Genomic DNA, 18,572 nt, shown 5'->3' on the forward strand with positions numbered 1-18,572 from the left:
GGAATAACTACCGAGACGCCCTTTGACCTTCACACTACGGAGGTATTTACAAGGAATCATTACATTTTACAGAGGGTGATATTTACAACAATTTATGATACAATACAACACAATAAAAAAAACACAATCCTCATATCCGCAACTATATATATATATATATATATATATATATATATACATATATATATATATATATATATATATATATATATATATATATATATATATATATATATATATATACACACACTATATATACATTTATATATATATATATATATATATATATATATATATATATACACACACTATATATACATTTATATATATATATACAGTATATATATTGTTACGGATCTCTCCGTCGGCCCTTTTTCCCCTTACCAAGGGGGGATTAATCCCCTTGTGTATGACTGACCGACATGAGTCCTGAAGTTGCCCAAGCTCCCTCCAGAGATGCAGGTGAGCAACCTCGTTCGCGACCGCGGACAAGATGTTAATTGCCGAGCGGATTAGCAGCCGCGGCACGAACCATTAGCAAGTAACTGACCCGATTCTTAAACGTTGGCCAAATCGTGCCACAGGTGTTCAATGTGGAAACCTCAAAGACGAACGGATGTGAAGAAGAAGAAGGCAAAAGTAGGAAGAATAAATATGATTTATTACTACTATTATGTACATAATGAAAAGTAACCAAGGAGAAGGAAAGATAAGAAAATAAAGACAGAAGGATTGAAGGACCAGAAGACACAGTGCAATATTAACTTACCTAAACAGTCTTACTTATACCCCAGGACAACATAAAAGACGGACGACAATCAGACTTACACGGGGGGATGATGATTGGGATGAATGGCACGAATGGCTGGAAGGAGAGGAAGGTTCAGTTGGAGCAGGAGAATGGTCGGGCCGGGAGTGAGCAGCCGCCGCCCCTCCGCAGGCGTGTTCGCACGGCGGCGTCGCTTTGTAGCCGCGGCCGAAAACCGCTTTCGACGCTCAAAGCTGCTGTGGTCAAAACTGCCGTTGGTTCAGCTCCGGTTTGTTCAAACCTGCGGTTTGCTCAAAGCTGCGGTAAACTCCTTTTGATGAACTTCTCCCTTCTCTCGGTGGACTCTTTTTGTGCATCTCTCTCCCTCAATCATCTCGGTGGGGGCGTCGCATGACGGGTTATATAGGCCACACCCTCGAATCTTCGCGAACCTCCCCGATCGTTCTTTCTCCGCCCTCTCAAGCCAAACCCCTCGTGCTTGATTGGTCGGCAAGGGCTGGCTCACTCCTCCTTCCGATGACGAGGGCGGAGACACGCCTTTCTTCTCTGAACCGACCGCGTGTTCAATGGAGGGCGAATGCAGTTGGCAATTGCGGACAAATGGGGAATTGAAAGGGGATCTATCTTATTTGAATTCGGTGCAATGTAGAGTCAACTAATGGGAAACACAACCTTGAACTAATACACATAATAAAGAAATAACTATTTAGAAGGGTATATGATTTTCTACGTGCATGTATATGGACTAACTAAGAGGACGACCTTTGACCTTTACACACAAAACAGAGATATTTACAAGGAATCATTACACTACTCAGGGTGATATTTACAACAAGATTCTCAAATCCACAACACTGCACCCTCATCCTCTAGGCACGTCCCCGGGCCTATAAAACTTTAACTTAGTGTGGCACGTAGGTGTAGTTCCCTCTGCATTTAACCTGACCCTGAGTGTGACAGTTTTAAAACACAAATAAGTATGTCCCCCTGCTGCATTGCACCCTGCCTAACAGATTTACGCCCACAGGATAACCGAATTGCGGAATTGTCTGCAAACTAAACATGAACGGTGGGGAGCATTATCTACTAGTGACGCTGATTGTATTTACACTGCAACCCAGGACCTGCGATTGTTGTCCCCCGTCGCACAGCGTAGCGAAAGGGGGACTATGGCTTTTCCCTCCGTCCATCCGTCCGTGCGTGCGTGTGTGCGTGCGGGTGTGCATGCGTGCGTAAGCGAAGGACCGCATTCAAATTTGGTGTGGGTGCAACCCATGTCAAAATCCAAGATGGCCGCCACCATGTATGTCTGATGCCATGTATGTCTGAACCTTGTTCTTTTGGGGGCGGGGGGGGGGGGGGGGAACAGCCTGCGCTGCATCGATGCACCAGCCCCAACAAAGAGCACCATAAAGCACCATAAACGCACCAGTCGGTGCACAATCACCACAGTTCATAAAAAATAAACAAACCCTGCTGGTGGTCTTGCTCTTCGGCTCCCTCTGCTGGCCGTTGTTCTTCTTGATGTTGTCATTCTTCGTCTTCTTGCTGGTGGCCTATTTGGACATAATAAAAAATGCACAAAACGTGTCCGTTTTTATTTATGGCCCACAGGGGCCGACTATGAGTGGTTCACCTGTGTGGCATAGGTGCCACGTCACCGAGGTCCGCAAGCAAGATCTTCCTCTGGCCAACCTGGCCGGTTCCAGCAGAGGGGCCATGCCCCAACCCGTGGGGTCCATGAGTGGTGCTCAGCCACAGACATGTGGTCCATAAGTGGTGCATCGATGCAAGCAGCTGGTTGCGGGGGTTCGGGCACACAATGGCGGACTCCCGCGCGCTCCCCTCGGTGCCCAAAGAGCACGATCCATGGGTCGGGGAAGGAAGACAGAGAGGGCAGGTTAGCGAGGGGTAAGGTCACAAGGGTTCACATCAATAAAGGCAATGCAAGGTGAGGTGCGTCTGGAGACTGAGCGGAGAAAAGCTCGTCCCTATCGTACGTCACCCCCCCTGTTACCTACCCTACCCTTGCCCTTACCCCATATGTACACAAAAAATCTACACATTTACAAATCCGTCACTACGTCTCGTCCTCCCTATATTTCCCCTAATACCAAATTCGTCACCACAATCCCTCTAATCCAAAATTTGCCATCACCAATTCATCATCAATCCTCATAAGGAGGGAGAGATGGAACAACAACACAATGTCATACCCACGTCATGATGCGTCTCACAATCCAAACATTTGCACAGAAAAATAAAACCAACAAACCATGGCACGGTGTGGAGTTTTGTCACCTCAGGTGAGTGGATGTAGATGGTGCGAGGAGATTCCAATCCTATCTACTTCCTAAATGACTTTAATACACTTTACACTACCCGGGGTCTTTCCCTGCCAAACCATTGGCCATCTTACGCTCTATGCGGTTTTAAGAACCAAATTCCCATTGACCAAACTGTGGTGCTTCATCAATTTGGGGTCTCACTCCCCCGATTCAACTCCCTGTGCCTTTGCACAATTTCAAGACTGGGTCGTGTGGCTCTCCCAGCAGGTCTACCCACCTGCACACCTCCACCACTGCAGTTGCCTCCGAGCTTACCTGCTCCTTACCCTAACCTATCTAACTGGGGAAGGCCCTCTGGCGCTCTTCCCACTCGGTGCCCTCTCTGGCACTGGGCTTCCCCGGGTCCGTCCTCCGGATAATCGGGCCCCATCCACAACTCTAACGGCTCCCAGAGCCCACCTGCGGCCTCACCTGGCCGACATCCTCACAGTGGTGGAGTGCCCATTTAACTACACACACTAATAGGCCACATGCCCAGCCATTTCCACGTCACTAATGCACCCATCCAAACACCATTCTTCCACACGCACCACAGATGCCAATATCCAACCACAATTTACCTACTCCCGCTACCTAACTCTTAAACTACCCTCCCCGGGTATTCGTGATAGGGGTCCACTTTTCCCCCATTCACACCTTCGCACCATCCACTCCACTCCACAGTTTCCACCATACTCACTCCACACCATCCATTCCATACTCCACATATTCCATACTCCATGTATTCCACACAATCATTCTCCATACACCTGTATTTGCACACCTGTGCCATCACTCCTACACCTGGTGCTTCCTGCACCCTCCTTCCTCCAGGACCATTCAGTCAACACAACACACAATCACCATTACTCACTCATACACTGCTCCATACACTTCCACGCTCAATACAACTCACAATCACCTTCCTCTTTTCGCAATACACTTCCGATTCTCAAACACACGGCATCATCTGATCTACCTGGTGCCCTGCTAACTTGGTGCTCCCCGTCTTCCCTTTAAACTAAGCACATACCACGTCATTAACAACCATACTAACCTCTCTATGTCCCTGACTACCTGTCCAAAGTCGCTACTTAACCTTACCGTTACCTATGGTCATTTCTATACATTCCCTATACATTATCCTAACCCTCCCTCGGCGAGCTTACACTGCCATAAACCCCATAGCTATTGCTCATGTGCCCCGTATGTGAGGAATTGGTGGATTTGTCATCCCACCACATCGGGCATCTTCCACTATAAATTTTGCTATCAAATTCCAACCAATCAAAAATTTTCCAATCACAAATTCCCTATCCCCACCAAATGTCCTTTAACTTGAGCCTCGGTGCGTCGTTACCTTCACAAAGCTCGGCTTCGCAAAGCCGAGCAATGAATGCGGGTGGTTTGTTGCCGGCGGTTGGGTCCGTCCGGCATTCGGTGCGGGGAAGGAGGTTTACTCGGGCCGAGATTCCACGCACCATCTCGGCACGGAACCGTCCGATGCCCCAATCTCGGCCGGCCGGAACGCCGCGACCACAAGGGGTCGCCGCGCCAACCCTTCCCACCTGTCCTCGAACCGGGCCGCCCGCTCCGCTTAGCGGAGCACGGACGCGACCGTGCAGAGCGAGGCCCGGCGGGGATCCCGTACGGCGGTTCTTTCGAAACCGCTGTGGTTACGATCCCCGCTGGGTCCCGCTGCACACAAAGCCCGGCACGAACCGAGGGTTCGCTTCGGCTAAAAGTCGATCTAACCGCTTTCCCGTTTAGCGTCGATGCTTCACTTGCATGCTCACACCCCGCGTTCCGTTCCTTGCTCACACATCCAGCTGTCTCCATACTCTCCGTCATTGCACCTTCTCTTACACACCCCCCAGGTACACTCATAGACTTCGTCACACACCTGACCACCACACACCTTGGCCCACACTCGTCGTTCGTACACCTCACCAACACACCTCTTCGCGCCCACTCATCGGTCACATCCTCTATGACAACCACGGGTGTGCACTCACCTGCACACCCAATCACGTGCTTCACTACCAACTCAAGTGTGCATTCCCACATGCGCTCGACCATTCCAGGTGTGCAACCTTCCATTCCAGGTGTACATTCTCTCTCACCTGCCACAACCAACTCGTGCTCCGTGTCACTCTCACTACTCTCACCACCACACTCGGTCGCGCATTCACACTTCTCTCGACAGCGCACTCTGTAATCATGCATCCGTCCATTACACCCCTTTCTCATGCATCCTCCTGTGCACACTCTCCCGTTACGTCCTCCGTAACACTCACCACAGGTGTGCACTCTTTCGTTACATCCCCTGTAACACTCCCCATCACGCGCTTCCATGTGTCCCCCCGCACCTGCGCCACGACCAACTCACTCTCGACAGCACACTCACTCCTCGGCGCGCACCTTTTTCCTCACACACCCCATAGTCGGACATCCTCGCACACCTCCTCTATCCATGTACTCCGGACCAGTCATACACCTCACCACTGGTCCCTCACGAACACCCGGGTCTACACCAACCCCCAAGCCGACTGAATCTCCCCTCACACCATATACATTTCCGAGTATATCGCCACTCACCTCGACACCTCGTCTCCGCTCCTCCTCCGCCACCTGCAAACTCTTTATTTGGTCAGTAAGCACATATTCATGATTTGAGCACAGACCTTGTACATATTCCATCACTTCCTCCTTTATCTCCCTCTTAGTTTCCCTCCGTCTCTTCTTAATTTCACTCACCCCCTCTTCCACTTCCTCTAACTTTTGCTTCACCTCTTTTATTTCCCGGTGCGCCCCCTCAATTTCGTCCTCTAAGGTCACCTTGATCGTTTCTATGTGCGTCCTTACCTCCCGTTCTTTCGTCCCCATTTCCTCCGTTACCTCGTCCAACCTCTTTGTCAACCCCTCATGTACCATCTGACATTCCCTCTTTGTCGCTATAAGTCCCTTTTTTATCTCCTTCTGAGTCGCCTTTAACCCCCCGATTATCGCAGTGTTCTTTTCCACTTGCTCCACTAATTCCTTTTGTCCCACCGTCAGCTGCTCTACTCCTCTCGTTAGATCTTCTATGCCCCCCTGTAACCTAACCGTCCTATTTCTCACCTCTTTCTCCATATGCTCCTCACCTCGCTTTACCTCGTCGCGTACCCCCGCGAACTCCTCGCCCACACCTCGTCTGATCTCCTCCCCCATTTCTCCCATCTCTTTGGTAGCTGCTGCCCTCATCTGTTCCAAATCATTCCTCTGGGCGTCCAATTTGGTTTCTAACCCGATTTTCACCTCCTCTAACTGATCTCCCATCTGTTTAATTTCCCGGGCGGATTGCTCCCCTATTTCCCTCAATTTGCCTTCCATGGTGTTTTCTAACCCCCCTAACCCATTCTTCACCCCCTCCATCTGGTTCTCCTGGGCAGCCATTCTATTTTCCAACCCCGTTAACCCCTCCTTCATTTCCCAAATTTGATTACCCATGTCCTCTAGTTGGCCCCCCAATTTACCTTCGAGCCCCCGATTTGGCTTCCCATATCATTTCTCAATTCCCCGATTTGGTTTTCTAATCCCCCAAATTTATTGTCTAAACCCTCAAATTTGGCTTCTAGCCCCCCGATTTGATTTCCTAATCGCTCCCCCATTCTGTTTTCCAATCCCATATTCCCCATTAGTATGGCTGCATTAATCTGCGCCATGAGGTCCCGCACATCAATTCCCCCTATTTGCGCAGGGGGCGCGGCTACCGCGCGCTCGTGCGAGGCGCCATTTTGTGCCTCTGCAACCACGTGCGCGAGGGCGCCATCTTGCGCACCTGATACCCCCGCAACCACATCTTCATTGCTCTCCTCCTCCATTTCCCCCCTGTGGTCCTGGGTTACCCCTAACCCCTCTTCTAATTCCCCCACCGGCACCCGATCGCCTTGACTATCCATGGCACAATTTTAAATTTAGGATATTATAAATAAAATCTTGGGCCACTCGTAATTTTGAGTGCGTTAAGCGCATTTCAGGTCCGAATCCCACTCCTGACACCAATTGTTACGGATCTCTCCGTCGGCCCTTTTTCCCCTTACCAAGGGGGGATTAATCCCCTTGTGTATGACTGACCGACGTGAGTCCTGAAGTTGCCCAAGCTCCCTCCGGAGAGGCAGGTGAGCAACCTCGTTCGCGACCGCGGACAAGATGTTAATTGCCGAGCGGATTAGCAGCCGCGGCATGAACCATTAGCTAGTAACTGACCCGATTCTTAAACGTTGGCCAAATCGTGCCACAGGTGTTCAATGTGGAAACCTCAAAGACGAACGGATGTGAAGAAGAAGAAGGCAAAACTAGGAAGAACAAATATGATTTATTACTACTATTATGTACACAATGAAAAGTAACCAAGGAGAAGGAAAGATAAGAAAATAAAGACAGAAGGATGGAAGGACCAGAAGACACAGTGCAATATTAACTTACCTAAACAGTCTTACTTATACCCCAGGACAACATAAAAGACGGACGACAATCAGACTTACACGGGGGGATGATGATCTGGATGAATGGCACGAATGGCTGGAAGGAGAGGAAGGTTCAGTTGGAGCAGGAGAATGGTCGGGCCGGGAGTGAGCAGCCGCCGCCCCTCCGCAGGCGTGTTCGCACGGCGGCGTCGCTTTGTAGCCGCGGCCGAAAACCGCTTTCGACGCTCAAAGCTGCTGTGGTCAAAACTGCCGTTGGTTCAGCTCCGGTTTGTTCAAACCTGCGGTTTGCTCAAAGCTGCGGTAAACTCCTTTTGATGAACTTCTCCCTTCTCTCGGTGGACTCTTTTTGTGCATCTCTCTCCCTCAATCATCTCGGTGGGGGCGTCGCGTGACGGGTTACATAGGCCACACCCTCGAATCTTCGCGAACCTCCCCGATCGTTCTTTCTCTGCCCTCTCAAGCCAAACCCCTCGTGCTTGATTGGTCGGCAAGGGCTGGCTCACTCCTCCTTCCGATGACGAGGGCGGAGACACGCCTTTCTTCTCTGAACCGACCGCGTGTTCAATGGAGGGCGAATGCAGTTGGCAATTGCGGACAAATGGGGAATTGAAAGGGGATCTATCTTATTTGAATTCGGTGCAATGTAGAGTCAACTAATGGGAAACACAACCTTAAACTAATACACATAATAAAGAAATAACTATTTAGAAGGGTATGTGATTTTCTAGGTGCATGTATATTGTATATGAACTAACTAAGAGGACGACCTTTGACCTTTACACACAAAACAGAGGTATTTACAAGGAATCATTACACTACTCAGGGTGATATTTACAACAAGATTCTCAAATCCACAACAATATATATATATATACAGTATCAACATTCATTCATTCATATATATATATATATACAGTGGAACCTTGACTTACGAGTTTAATTCGTTCTGTGACCGAGCTCGTAACTCGATTTGCTCGTTTCTCAAATCAAATTTCCCCATTAAAATGCATTGAAATGCTATTAATCCGTTCCAGCCCGCCAAAAACCACACCAATTTTTTTTAAAATATGCAGTATATATAAAAATATCTCGCGCTTTATATTTCACCTGTATGCAGCATACAAGTTGGCAGGATGGCCTGGACTGGAGGTACGCACACTTGACTCTAAACTGTCCAGCCTGGGTTTGAATCCCGACCCAGCTATAACCTGTCATGTCGGTGTTTCACAGGCAGGGTGATTCATCAATGTGTGTACCGCTAAACTGGGCGCCCCGTTTGCGTCCCATTAGTTGTTGGATGTTAAGGATCTCACCGTGTCTTCCACAAAGAGAAGGCGAGCTATCGCCGGCACTCTGAACAAGTTGTGGCCTGGCATGCTCTTCTCCTCTGCCGTTATATACGTCCTCCTCAGCATCTTTTTCCAGAAGAGCCCTGTCTCGTCACAGTTTAAGATTTGCTGGGGGATGTATCGTTCGGCTTCTATCAGTTCGGCAAAAGTTATAATAAAATCTTCAGCTGCCTTCACATCTGCCTCACCAAGTCGACAACACGCACACCTCGCTCATGTTGTTCGACGATTGCGTGTTTTATATCCAAGCACATCATCCTCTTCTTCTTCTCAGTACTGCCCTTGGCACTCAATTACTTAGGACCCATGGTTAAAACTAAGAAATTTTCCAAAATAACCAACATGCGAAAACAAAACAGCAGCGATATACGGCAGATATGCTTGCACGGCAAGATAACCACGTGACCGGAACCCACCTGGTGGCGGCTGGCGTAAGCTCCAAAATAACCAACATGCGAAAACAAAAATGCAGCGATATATACGGCAGAGATACTGTACTTGCACGGCAAGATAACCACGTGACCGGAACCCACCTGGTGGCGGCTGGCGTAAACTCAAAATAACCAACATGCGAAAACAAAAATGCAGCGATATACGGCAGAGATACTGTACTTGCACAGCAAGATAACCACGTGACCGGAACCCACCTGGTGGCGGCTGGCGTAAACTCAAAATAACCAACATGCGAAAACAAAAATGCAGCGATATACGGCAGAGATACTTGCACGGCAAGATAACCACGTGACCGGAACCCACCTGGTGGCGGGTGGCGAAAGCTCGTAACTCAGATCTCGGCTCACATCTCAAAGCAATAAACCGCCCGAGCGACGGCTCGTATCTCGAAAAACTCGTAAGTTGGTGCACTCGTAAGTCAAGGTTCCACTGTATATATATATATATATATATATATCCACGATATCCATTTTTCCGTTCTCCAACCTATAGCTTTGTCTTTAAAAACTCAACGTTTCGGCCAGCAACCCAGCGTGCGCCGAGCCTCCACTAGCCTTCATCAAGAGAAGTTCCCTTGTTCACCTCCTCCCAGATATATCTGGGGGGAGGGGTGGGCCTATTCTATCAACCAATCACAAAGCTGCGTTGCGAGACCTCGTGACCATGGACCCATGCTCGGCTTATGTTGCAAGTGTTTTGTGCGTGTTTGAGCGGTGTATTGTGTTTTGTTGTCCGTGTTGCCTGTGTCGGCTATGTCCCACTTTGTCTTTGTCCTCCTCCACGCATCGGTGTCTCTCTGGTGTATTTATGCACGAGAATACACCAGAGTATAAATACACCAGAGAGACACCGATGCGTGGAGGAGGACAAAGACAAAGTGGGACATAGCCGACACAGGCAACACGGACAACAAAACACAATACACCGCTCAAACACGCACAAAACACTTGTAACATAAGCCGAGCATGGGTCCATGGTCACGAGGTCTCGCAACGCAGCTTTGTGATTGGTTGATAGAATAGGCCCACCCCTCCCCCCAGATATATCTGGGAGGAGGTGAACAAGGGAACTTCTCTTGATGAAGGCTAGTGGAGGCTCGGCGCATGCTGGGTTGCTGGCCGAAACGTTGAGTTTTTAAAGACAAAGCTATAGGTTGGAGAACGGAAAAATGGATATCGTGGATATAATTCCCAACCGCCGTTCATTACTTGATATATATATATATATATATATATATATATATATATATATATATATATATATATATATATATATATATAATAATGGGCAACGGTGATTCTGTCTGTCGGTCTGTCTGTCCGTCCCGGGGTGTGGCTTACTCCGTTTACAGAATAGCTCCACCCATTCTTGGAGAGGCTTCATGTAAACAAATATCCACCATTTTATTACCTCGAATAGCTTTGAGACCTGCTTAGTTAGGCCCGTGCTGTCTTTCTCTCTCACACAGGTTTATTTCAACTCAAATTCGATATATCATTTCATTTTTAACAGTCGCTAACATAGTTTTAGACTCGGTTGAAAAAAAACGGGAAGAAAATCCAATGAAAGTTTCCATTTATAGAACGAAATGAATTCTCAAAGGCCTGTAAAATAAAGCCCATTCATTGAGTCACCCTCACGATTTTATCTCGAATTCACCATCTGATTTAATTTTTATCTATGGTTTTAGACTCGGTGTCAGAAATAATTGAGAACATTCACGCACACACGGGAAATTGCCGAGATATATTTTTTTAAATCGCGCCACGATGATACACGAAAATATACCGCCTAAAATAACAGTCAGGGAAAATATCGACATATATTAAAAATTCGCTTTTTCTTTTCCGTTAAGATATATTACTTTTACTTTTGATGACAATCGTCACAAAACGACATATATTTCTTCGTTCTTATTTCATTCAACATTATCCGGAAGTAAAAACTAAAATATTTTTCAGGAAATTACTGAGAGATATTCTTCGTTTTTTTGAATGAGACAGTCGATGAAAAACGCAGATTTGAACAGGATGCAGCAAGAAAACGAACGAGACGGGAGAACCGCACAGGATGCTGCTGCAACAACGATGAGGAGGGTTGGAGAGGAGCGAGGGGTTGGAGAGGAGTTAGGGGTTGGAGAGTGAAGAGCTAGCGGTTGGAGAGTGAGGAGCTAAAGGGTTTGGGGAGTGAGGAGCTAGGGGATGGGGAGTGAGGAGCTAGGGGATGGGGAGTGAGGAGCTCGGGGTTGGGGAGTGAGGGGCTAGGGGTTGGAGAGTGAGGACCTAGGGGTTCGAGAGGAGCGAGAAATTGGAGAGGAGCGAGGGGTTGGAGAGCGAGGAGCAAGGGGTTGGAGAGTGAGGAGTTGGGGAGTGAGGAGCGAGGGGTTGGAGAGCGGGGAGCGAGGGGTTGGAGAGCGAGGAGCGAGGGGTTGGAGAGCGAGGGGTTGGAGAGCAGGAAGCGAGGGGTTGGAGAGCGAGGAGCTAGGGGTTGGAGAGCGAGGAACTAGCGGTTGGAGAGCGAGGAGCGAGGGGTTGGAGAGCGAGGAGCGAGGCGTTGGAGAGCGAGGAGCTAGAGATTGGAGAGCGAGGAGCTAGGGGTTGGAGAGCGAGGAGCTAGGGGTTGGAGAGCGAGGAGTTTGAGAGCGAGGAGCGAGGGGTTGGAGAGCGAGGAGCTAGGGGTTGGAGAACGAGGAGCTGGGTGTTGGAGAGCGAGGAGCTAGGTGTTGGAGAGTGAGGAGCTAGGTGTTGGAGAGTGAGGAGCGAGGGGTTGGAGAGTGAGGAGCAAGGAGTTGGAGAGTGAGGGCCGATTGGAGCAGAGAGTGAGGAGCGATTGGAGAGGAGAGTGAGGAGCGATTGGAGGGGAGTGTGAGGAATTGGAGAGGAGTGTGAGGAAGTATTGGAGAGGAGTATGAGGAGGTATTTGTAGGGGAGTATGAGGAGGAGTGGGATTGGAGAGGTGTGAGGGTGGAGAGAGGAGAGTGTCAGGTGGAGAGGAGTGAGGGATCACATATTGAATGAATGAATGAATGAATGACTGATCGTTTTAAGGCCATTTTTCCCCGCTAGAGCGGGAGTCAGCCTATTATGTGAAATAGGGGTCACATATTATGTGAAATAAATAAATTGTGTTCATTACACCATTTCTGGATCTGATGAATTGCCAGTAACCATTTTGTAAAATGTAATGTGCAGCATCTAAATCGCCAAACAACAACAACAGGCATTTTAAGGCCATTTTCCCTGCTAGAGCGGGGGTTAGCCTTGCGGTCCCCATGACAATCTTCTCCATTTTGCCCTATTTTCTGCAACTCTCCTTGTTAACCCCCTTGCCCGCATTTCTTCTTCGACCATCTTTAGCCAAGTCTTTCCCGGTCTTCCCCGTCCTCTACTTCCTTCTACATTCATTTCCATCACTCTTCTCAACCAGTCACTTTCATCCTTCCTGAACACATGACCAAACCATCTCAACCTGTTCCTCTTCACAGCATCCATCACAGGCTCTATTCCCATCATCTTTCGCAATTCATCATTTGTCTTCCTCTCTCTCAACGATACTCCGCACATCCACCGAACCATTCGCATTTCCACCCTTTCCAGCCTTCGTTGCTGCTCTACGTTCATTACCCATGTCTCGCTCCCATAAATCATAACACTTCTCACACATGCAGCATACACCTTTCCCTTCAGCTTCAACGACACTCCCCTCCTCATCGGCATGCCACTCAGTTCCCGAAACTTCTTCCATGCACATCTCACTCGAGCAACCGTTGCCGAGTCTGATCCACCTTCTCCATTCAGCATGTCTCCTAGGTAACAAAATGTTTTCACACCTTCCAGCTTCATGCCATCTCCAAGATTCAACTCAACATTTCCTCCATCTGCAGCTCCCTCTGTGCACACCTTACACTTGAATGTAGCTGCCACACTGGTTAATGACCCTCTCAAACCACTACATTTTTGATGAACCCACTCAGCGCACATTGTACATTGAATGGAATTCACTCCGACACCCTTCCTGCACACAGCACACGGCCACTTCCCAGTTCTTTCCACCTCACCACATGCTTTACCACTTGCCATCACCTTCGTTTTTCCGATATTCACCTTCAGACCTTTTGTCTCCATACATTCCTTCCACTTGTTCATCTTCTCCTTCAGTCCATCCATACTTTCTGCAATCAACACCAGATCATCTGCATACAACAACTCCCACGGTAAACCCTCCTTTACGTTCCGAGCCAGCACCTCCATCACAGCTACAAATAGTAATGGACTTAGTACCTACCCCTGATGTACTCCCACCTTCACCTCAAACTCACCACTGTTCCCGTCCTTCGTCCTTACAGCTGTGCACGCTCTTTTGTACATTGTCATCACTACTCTGATCAACCATTCCTCCACTCCTAACTTCCTCAATGCCCATGTCACTACTTCACGTGGAACCCTATCGAATGCTTTCTCCAGATCAACAAACCCAAGAAACAACTTCTTCCTCTTCTCCATGTACTTCTCCTGCAACTGCCTCACAAAATCAATCCTCTAAATGAAGATGTCCAAATGACACACACGTCCATGCACGTGGGATTCCCACGGGTGACCCCACTAGACTGCAGCAAGAAAAAGAACGAGACGGGAGAACGAGACCCTCGACGAACGTGATCACAGACTCGCACAGGATGCTGCTGCAACAACGATGAGGAGGGTTGGAGAGGAGCGAGGTGTTCGAGATGAGTTAGGGGTTGGAGAGTGAGGAGCTAAGGGTTGGAGAGTGAGGACCTAGGGGTTGGAGAGTGAGGGTCTAGGGGTTGGAGAGGAGCGAGAATTTGTAGAGGAGTGAGGGGTTGGAGAGTGAGGAGTGAGGGGTTGGAGAGTTAGGAGCGAGGAGTTGGAGAGTTAGGATCGAGGAGTTGGAGAGTGAGGGGCAAGGGGTTGGAGAGTGAGGGGCGAGGGGTTGGAGAGTGAGGGGCAAGGGGTTGGAGAGTGAGGGGCGAGGGGTTGGAGAGTGAGGGGTGAGGGGTTGGAGAGTGAGGGGCGAGGGGTTGGAGAGTGAGGGGCGAGGGGTTGGAGAGTGAGGGGCGAGGGGTTGGAGAGTGAGGGGCGAGGAGTTGGAGAGCGAGGGGTTGGAGAGCGAGGGGCTAGGGGTTGGAGAGCGAGGAGTGAGGGGTTGGAGCGCGAGGAGCTAGGGGTTGGAGAGCGAGGAGCGGGGGGTTGGAGAGCGAGGAGCTAGGGGGTGGAGAACGAGGAGCTAGGGGTTGGAGAGTGAGGAGCAAGGAGTTGGAGAGTGAGGAGCGATTGGAGAGGAGAGTGAGGAGCGATTGGAGAGGAGAGTGAGGAGCGATTGGAGGGGGGTGTGAGGAATTGGAGAGGAGTGTGAGGGATTGGAGAGGAGTGTGAGGAAGTATTGGAGAAGAGTATGAGGATGCATTGGAGGGGAGTGTGAGGAGGAGTGGGATTGGAGAGGCGTGAGGGTCGAGAAAGGAGAGTGTCAGGTGGAGAGGAGTGAGGAGTTGGAGAGTGAGGAGCGACGGGTTGGAGAGCGAGGAGTTGGAGAGTGAGGAGCGATTGGAGAGGAGAGTGAGGAGTGATTGGAGAGGAGAGTGAGGATTGGAGAGGAGTGTGAGGGATTGGAGAGGAGTGTGAGGAAGTATTGGAGAGGAGTGTGAGGAGGTATTGTAGGGGAGTGTGAGGAGGTGTGAGGGTGGAGAGAGGAGAGTGTCAGGTGGAGAGGAGTGAGGGGTCACATATTATGTGAAATAAATAAATTGTGTTCATTACACCATTTCTGGATCTGATGTATTGCCAGTAACCATTTTGTAAAATAAAATGTGCAGCATCTATATCAAGATATCCAAATGTCACACACGTCCACGCCCGTGGGATTCCCACGGGTGCCCCCACTAGTATTTTTATATTGCTTCAAGAAGCATCTTATCTTACGATAATAAATAGAGGTTGTGCGGCTGTCACTATGTCGCCTTTATTCACTCGATTGGTCACGGCACTGACCACTTGGGTGTGATCATTTCACTATGTCGCTTTATTCACTCGTCGATTGGACACGGCACTGACCACTTGGGTGTGATCATTTCACTATGTCGCCTTTATTCACTCGTCGATTGGACACGGCACTGACCACTTGGGTGTGATCATTTCACTATGTCGCTTTATTCACTCGTCGATTGGACACGGCACTGACCACTTGGGTGTGATCATTTCACTATGTCGCCTTTATTCACTCGTCGATTGGACACGGCACTGACCACTTGGGTGTCATCATTTCACTATGTCGCCTTTCTTCACTCGTTGATTGGGCATGGCACTGACCAATTGGGTGTGACCATTTTTCCCAGTATTGTTCTTCGTGTCTATTGTTATCGCATCTATCTGTGTCAGCAAGCATTGGTCCCTCAAAGTGGTGCGGCCTCTTAATTACACACTTTCCTCCCCTCGCGTTTCCTCACCTCGTGTTTTCTCACCTTGTGACTCATCATATTCTTCTTGATTCTTCATTCTTGGACAATGGTGATTACTGTATTGATCGCAGTGCTATCCTTTTTTATCAGAAGCAAACAGTCCTTCTAAGAGTCTAGGTGGTGCTGTATCCAAACTGCATTTCCAAGAATGTGCCGCAGCACATTGCCCAACGTAGGTGGGCCAAGAAGGGTACTGCTAGTTGTTACGGATTCGTCACTTCCGTTGTTGTGGTTTTCATCCACTGTAAACATTTGTGATTCCATGTACTATTATTGTTGTCGTTTAAGGGAGATAGAGATTACTATTTTCAAAAGGTAAAAAAGTTAATGTTTTAAATGAAACCGGAACCGGACGACGACGAGGAGGAAGAGAAGGCGGAGCGAGTGAGTCGGACAAGAAGCCTAGCTGCTTCGAGGTCTGGAGCGAACGTTGGCGAACGAGAGTCACGAATGAACTTTGGGTTTCCCGGGAAAGGGATTCCTGCGACAGAGTTGTCATCGCTGTGACAGATAAACCTGCGTGACAGATTTTGCGGTTGATTCCGACGAGAATCATCGGAGTGCCGTTACGCCACGAGAACGGGCCGTCGGCCATTTTGACCCGCGCAGGATTTGCGCTTCGCTCAAGGTTTTTTCACTTCGCTTCAACCATTTTCACCGCATTCAGACGTTAATCTGGTGTGTGTGTGTGCAACGTGACTTTTGAGTGGGAAATCTGCGGTTCGCCGAGTGGGAGCCGTGGAACGTCCACACCCGAAGGTGTGATTTCCCAGTCGCCTTGAGGGCACCTTTGCGCAGCTTTGGCCACGTGACTGTGACTGTCATCCGAACGGGATTCTGGTCTCGATTAGACATCGTTCTGACGATTACTGGAGCGGATCGACTTTGACTTGATGCCGGAATAGAGACATTGGGAATGTTCTTCTTTTCGCTCACTTGGAGCACAGTGAGTTATATTGTACGAACCTGATGGTACCATCATAGGAAGTATATATTGGTTGTACAAGTGATTACTATTGTTGTTTTACTGTTATTCTTGTGTGATCTTAATACAATACTTGTTTGTTGGTAACAATTGGTGTTGTTTCACCATTGATCTTTGACATACAGAATAACACATCTTTCTGCCGTGACCGGGGTTTGGGGAGGAGCACGTAACATAGTATATAAAACAGAGGGGTGTCTGTGTGTATGTTTGTCTGTTTCTCCTGTAATTACAGTGAGATCATTGGGCTGATTGACACCAATGTTTTCATGGTATACTCAATGGCCTCCTTCTTAGGTTTTATGTGGAATATTAAAAGAACAATTTTATTATTATTTCGAAAAACAATGTATTTTGGGATTTTTCTTGGATTTTGCATAGATCTCATTATTTGGATTATTTGTGCCCCGGCGCATTTCCCGCTGATTTCCCGCCGATAAGGGCCCACTAGTTACTGTATATAATTTGGTGTGCTCCTTCTGTGTCCTTCATGCTTCATTCTAAAGGGTTCCTGCTTTAAAATGGTACCATTGGAACAGCTACATTAAGCGCCAAGTCTTGCTCAAATGAAAAATTATGATTAAATGGACATGATGTTCTACAATATTTTTTAATTTTTGTTCCAAGCAAATCTATTATTAGCTTTCCAACTGTCCCATTTTTATTATTCTACAAGACCAGGAACCCTTTCAAATAAAGCGCGACACGGACGGACGGATGCACGGACGGATGTTGCGTCTTTTAGTAATAGACGAGTCTATCACATTCTTTGTGTTCCCATTGATCAATTCACATTGATCTCTTCTTTTTGCTTTCTTGTTTTGTCTACTTGAACCGTCTTCCTTGACATTCATTGTAAACTGTGGTTCATTACGGAAAGCTTCAACAATGTTGTTGATTTGAAAAAAAAATGACAACAGTACATACTAAGATCGACGGGTTATGCAAAAGTTGTTCCTACTGTCTTATAATACTTTGTCTGTTGTGCCTATAATATCCTTGCATTTCATACAGAGCATGTTCTAACTCCTCTATGAGCAGTGACATGTGTATGAAGCACGTGGGTGTTCCTGTAATGGCTAAAAGCTGCGTCTGGTCGGACGTGTCTGTGCAGCTTTGTGAAGGGCGACGTATTCATTGTGCACAACACCTTGGATGATGGTTGGCTGTGGGTGACTAATGTCCGTAATGACGAGCAGGGTGTCATCGTGGAAGACCTTGTGGAGGAGGTTGTGAGTATCACAATCTTCGTTTTCACTCTTTCCATGCACCAACACTTTAATCCATGATATTGCCACATTTCTTCTTTATTTCTTTGTTCCTTTATTTTCCTGCTTCAGGGATCAGTCCCCTTGTACACACAAGGATAAGCTTCCGACAAGGCCACAGATGGTTATGTAATGCTTGCTACAGGAAGCCAGTAATCTGGATTAATTGTTAGCAGATAATAACCGGCTTACTGGAACAATGCCCTGATATACTTGTCCTGTCCAAAGGATGCCGACTGCGACTTTAAAAAGCTTCTTTTAATCCATGAAATAGGATTTTCAGCTTTTAGCACAAGCAATCGTTTAGACGGCGTTCCGTGAGCCAGACCAAGACACTTAGGAAGTGTGGTGTCAGCTGGTGGCGTGTGGGAATAGAGTGGGTGAATAGTGATCTGTAGGGTAAGTGGGTGGTGAAAGCAGGAATAGATCATTCCATGGCACACCATGTGAGACCAATGTGCAGTTGTGTGTTCCTCTGCC

At 48.2% G+C, this 18,572-nt stretch overlaps 1 protein-coding gene across 5 annotated transcripts in view; it reads left to right on the forward strand.

The window, feature by feature from the left end:
• Positions 1-18,572, forward strand: part of RASA1 (RAS p21 protein activator 1) — a 165,136-nt gene that overhangs the window by 43,600 nt on the left and 102,964 nt on the right. For all 5 annotated transcript variants that reach the window (XR_010985306.2, XR_010985305.2, XM_068123035.2 and 2 more), the window contains exon 5: positions 17,939-18,056. Coding sequence is in view for 3 of the 5 variants with exons in the window: in XM_068123035.2 (XP_067979136.1) it covers positions 17,939-18,056 (118 nt within the window). In the remaining 2 variants the exon portion in view is untranslated. The remainder of the gene's footprint in view (positions 1-17,938; positions 18,057-18,572) is intronic.

This window comes from Myxine glutinosa, chromosome 7 (genome assembly GCF_964187855.1).
Source record: "Myxine glutinosa chromosome 7, kmMyxGlut1.1, whole genome shotgun sequence".
Taxonomy (NCBI): Eukaryota; Metazoa; Chordata; class Myxini; order Myxiniformes; family Myxinidae; genus Myxine; species Myxine glutinosa.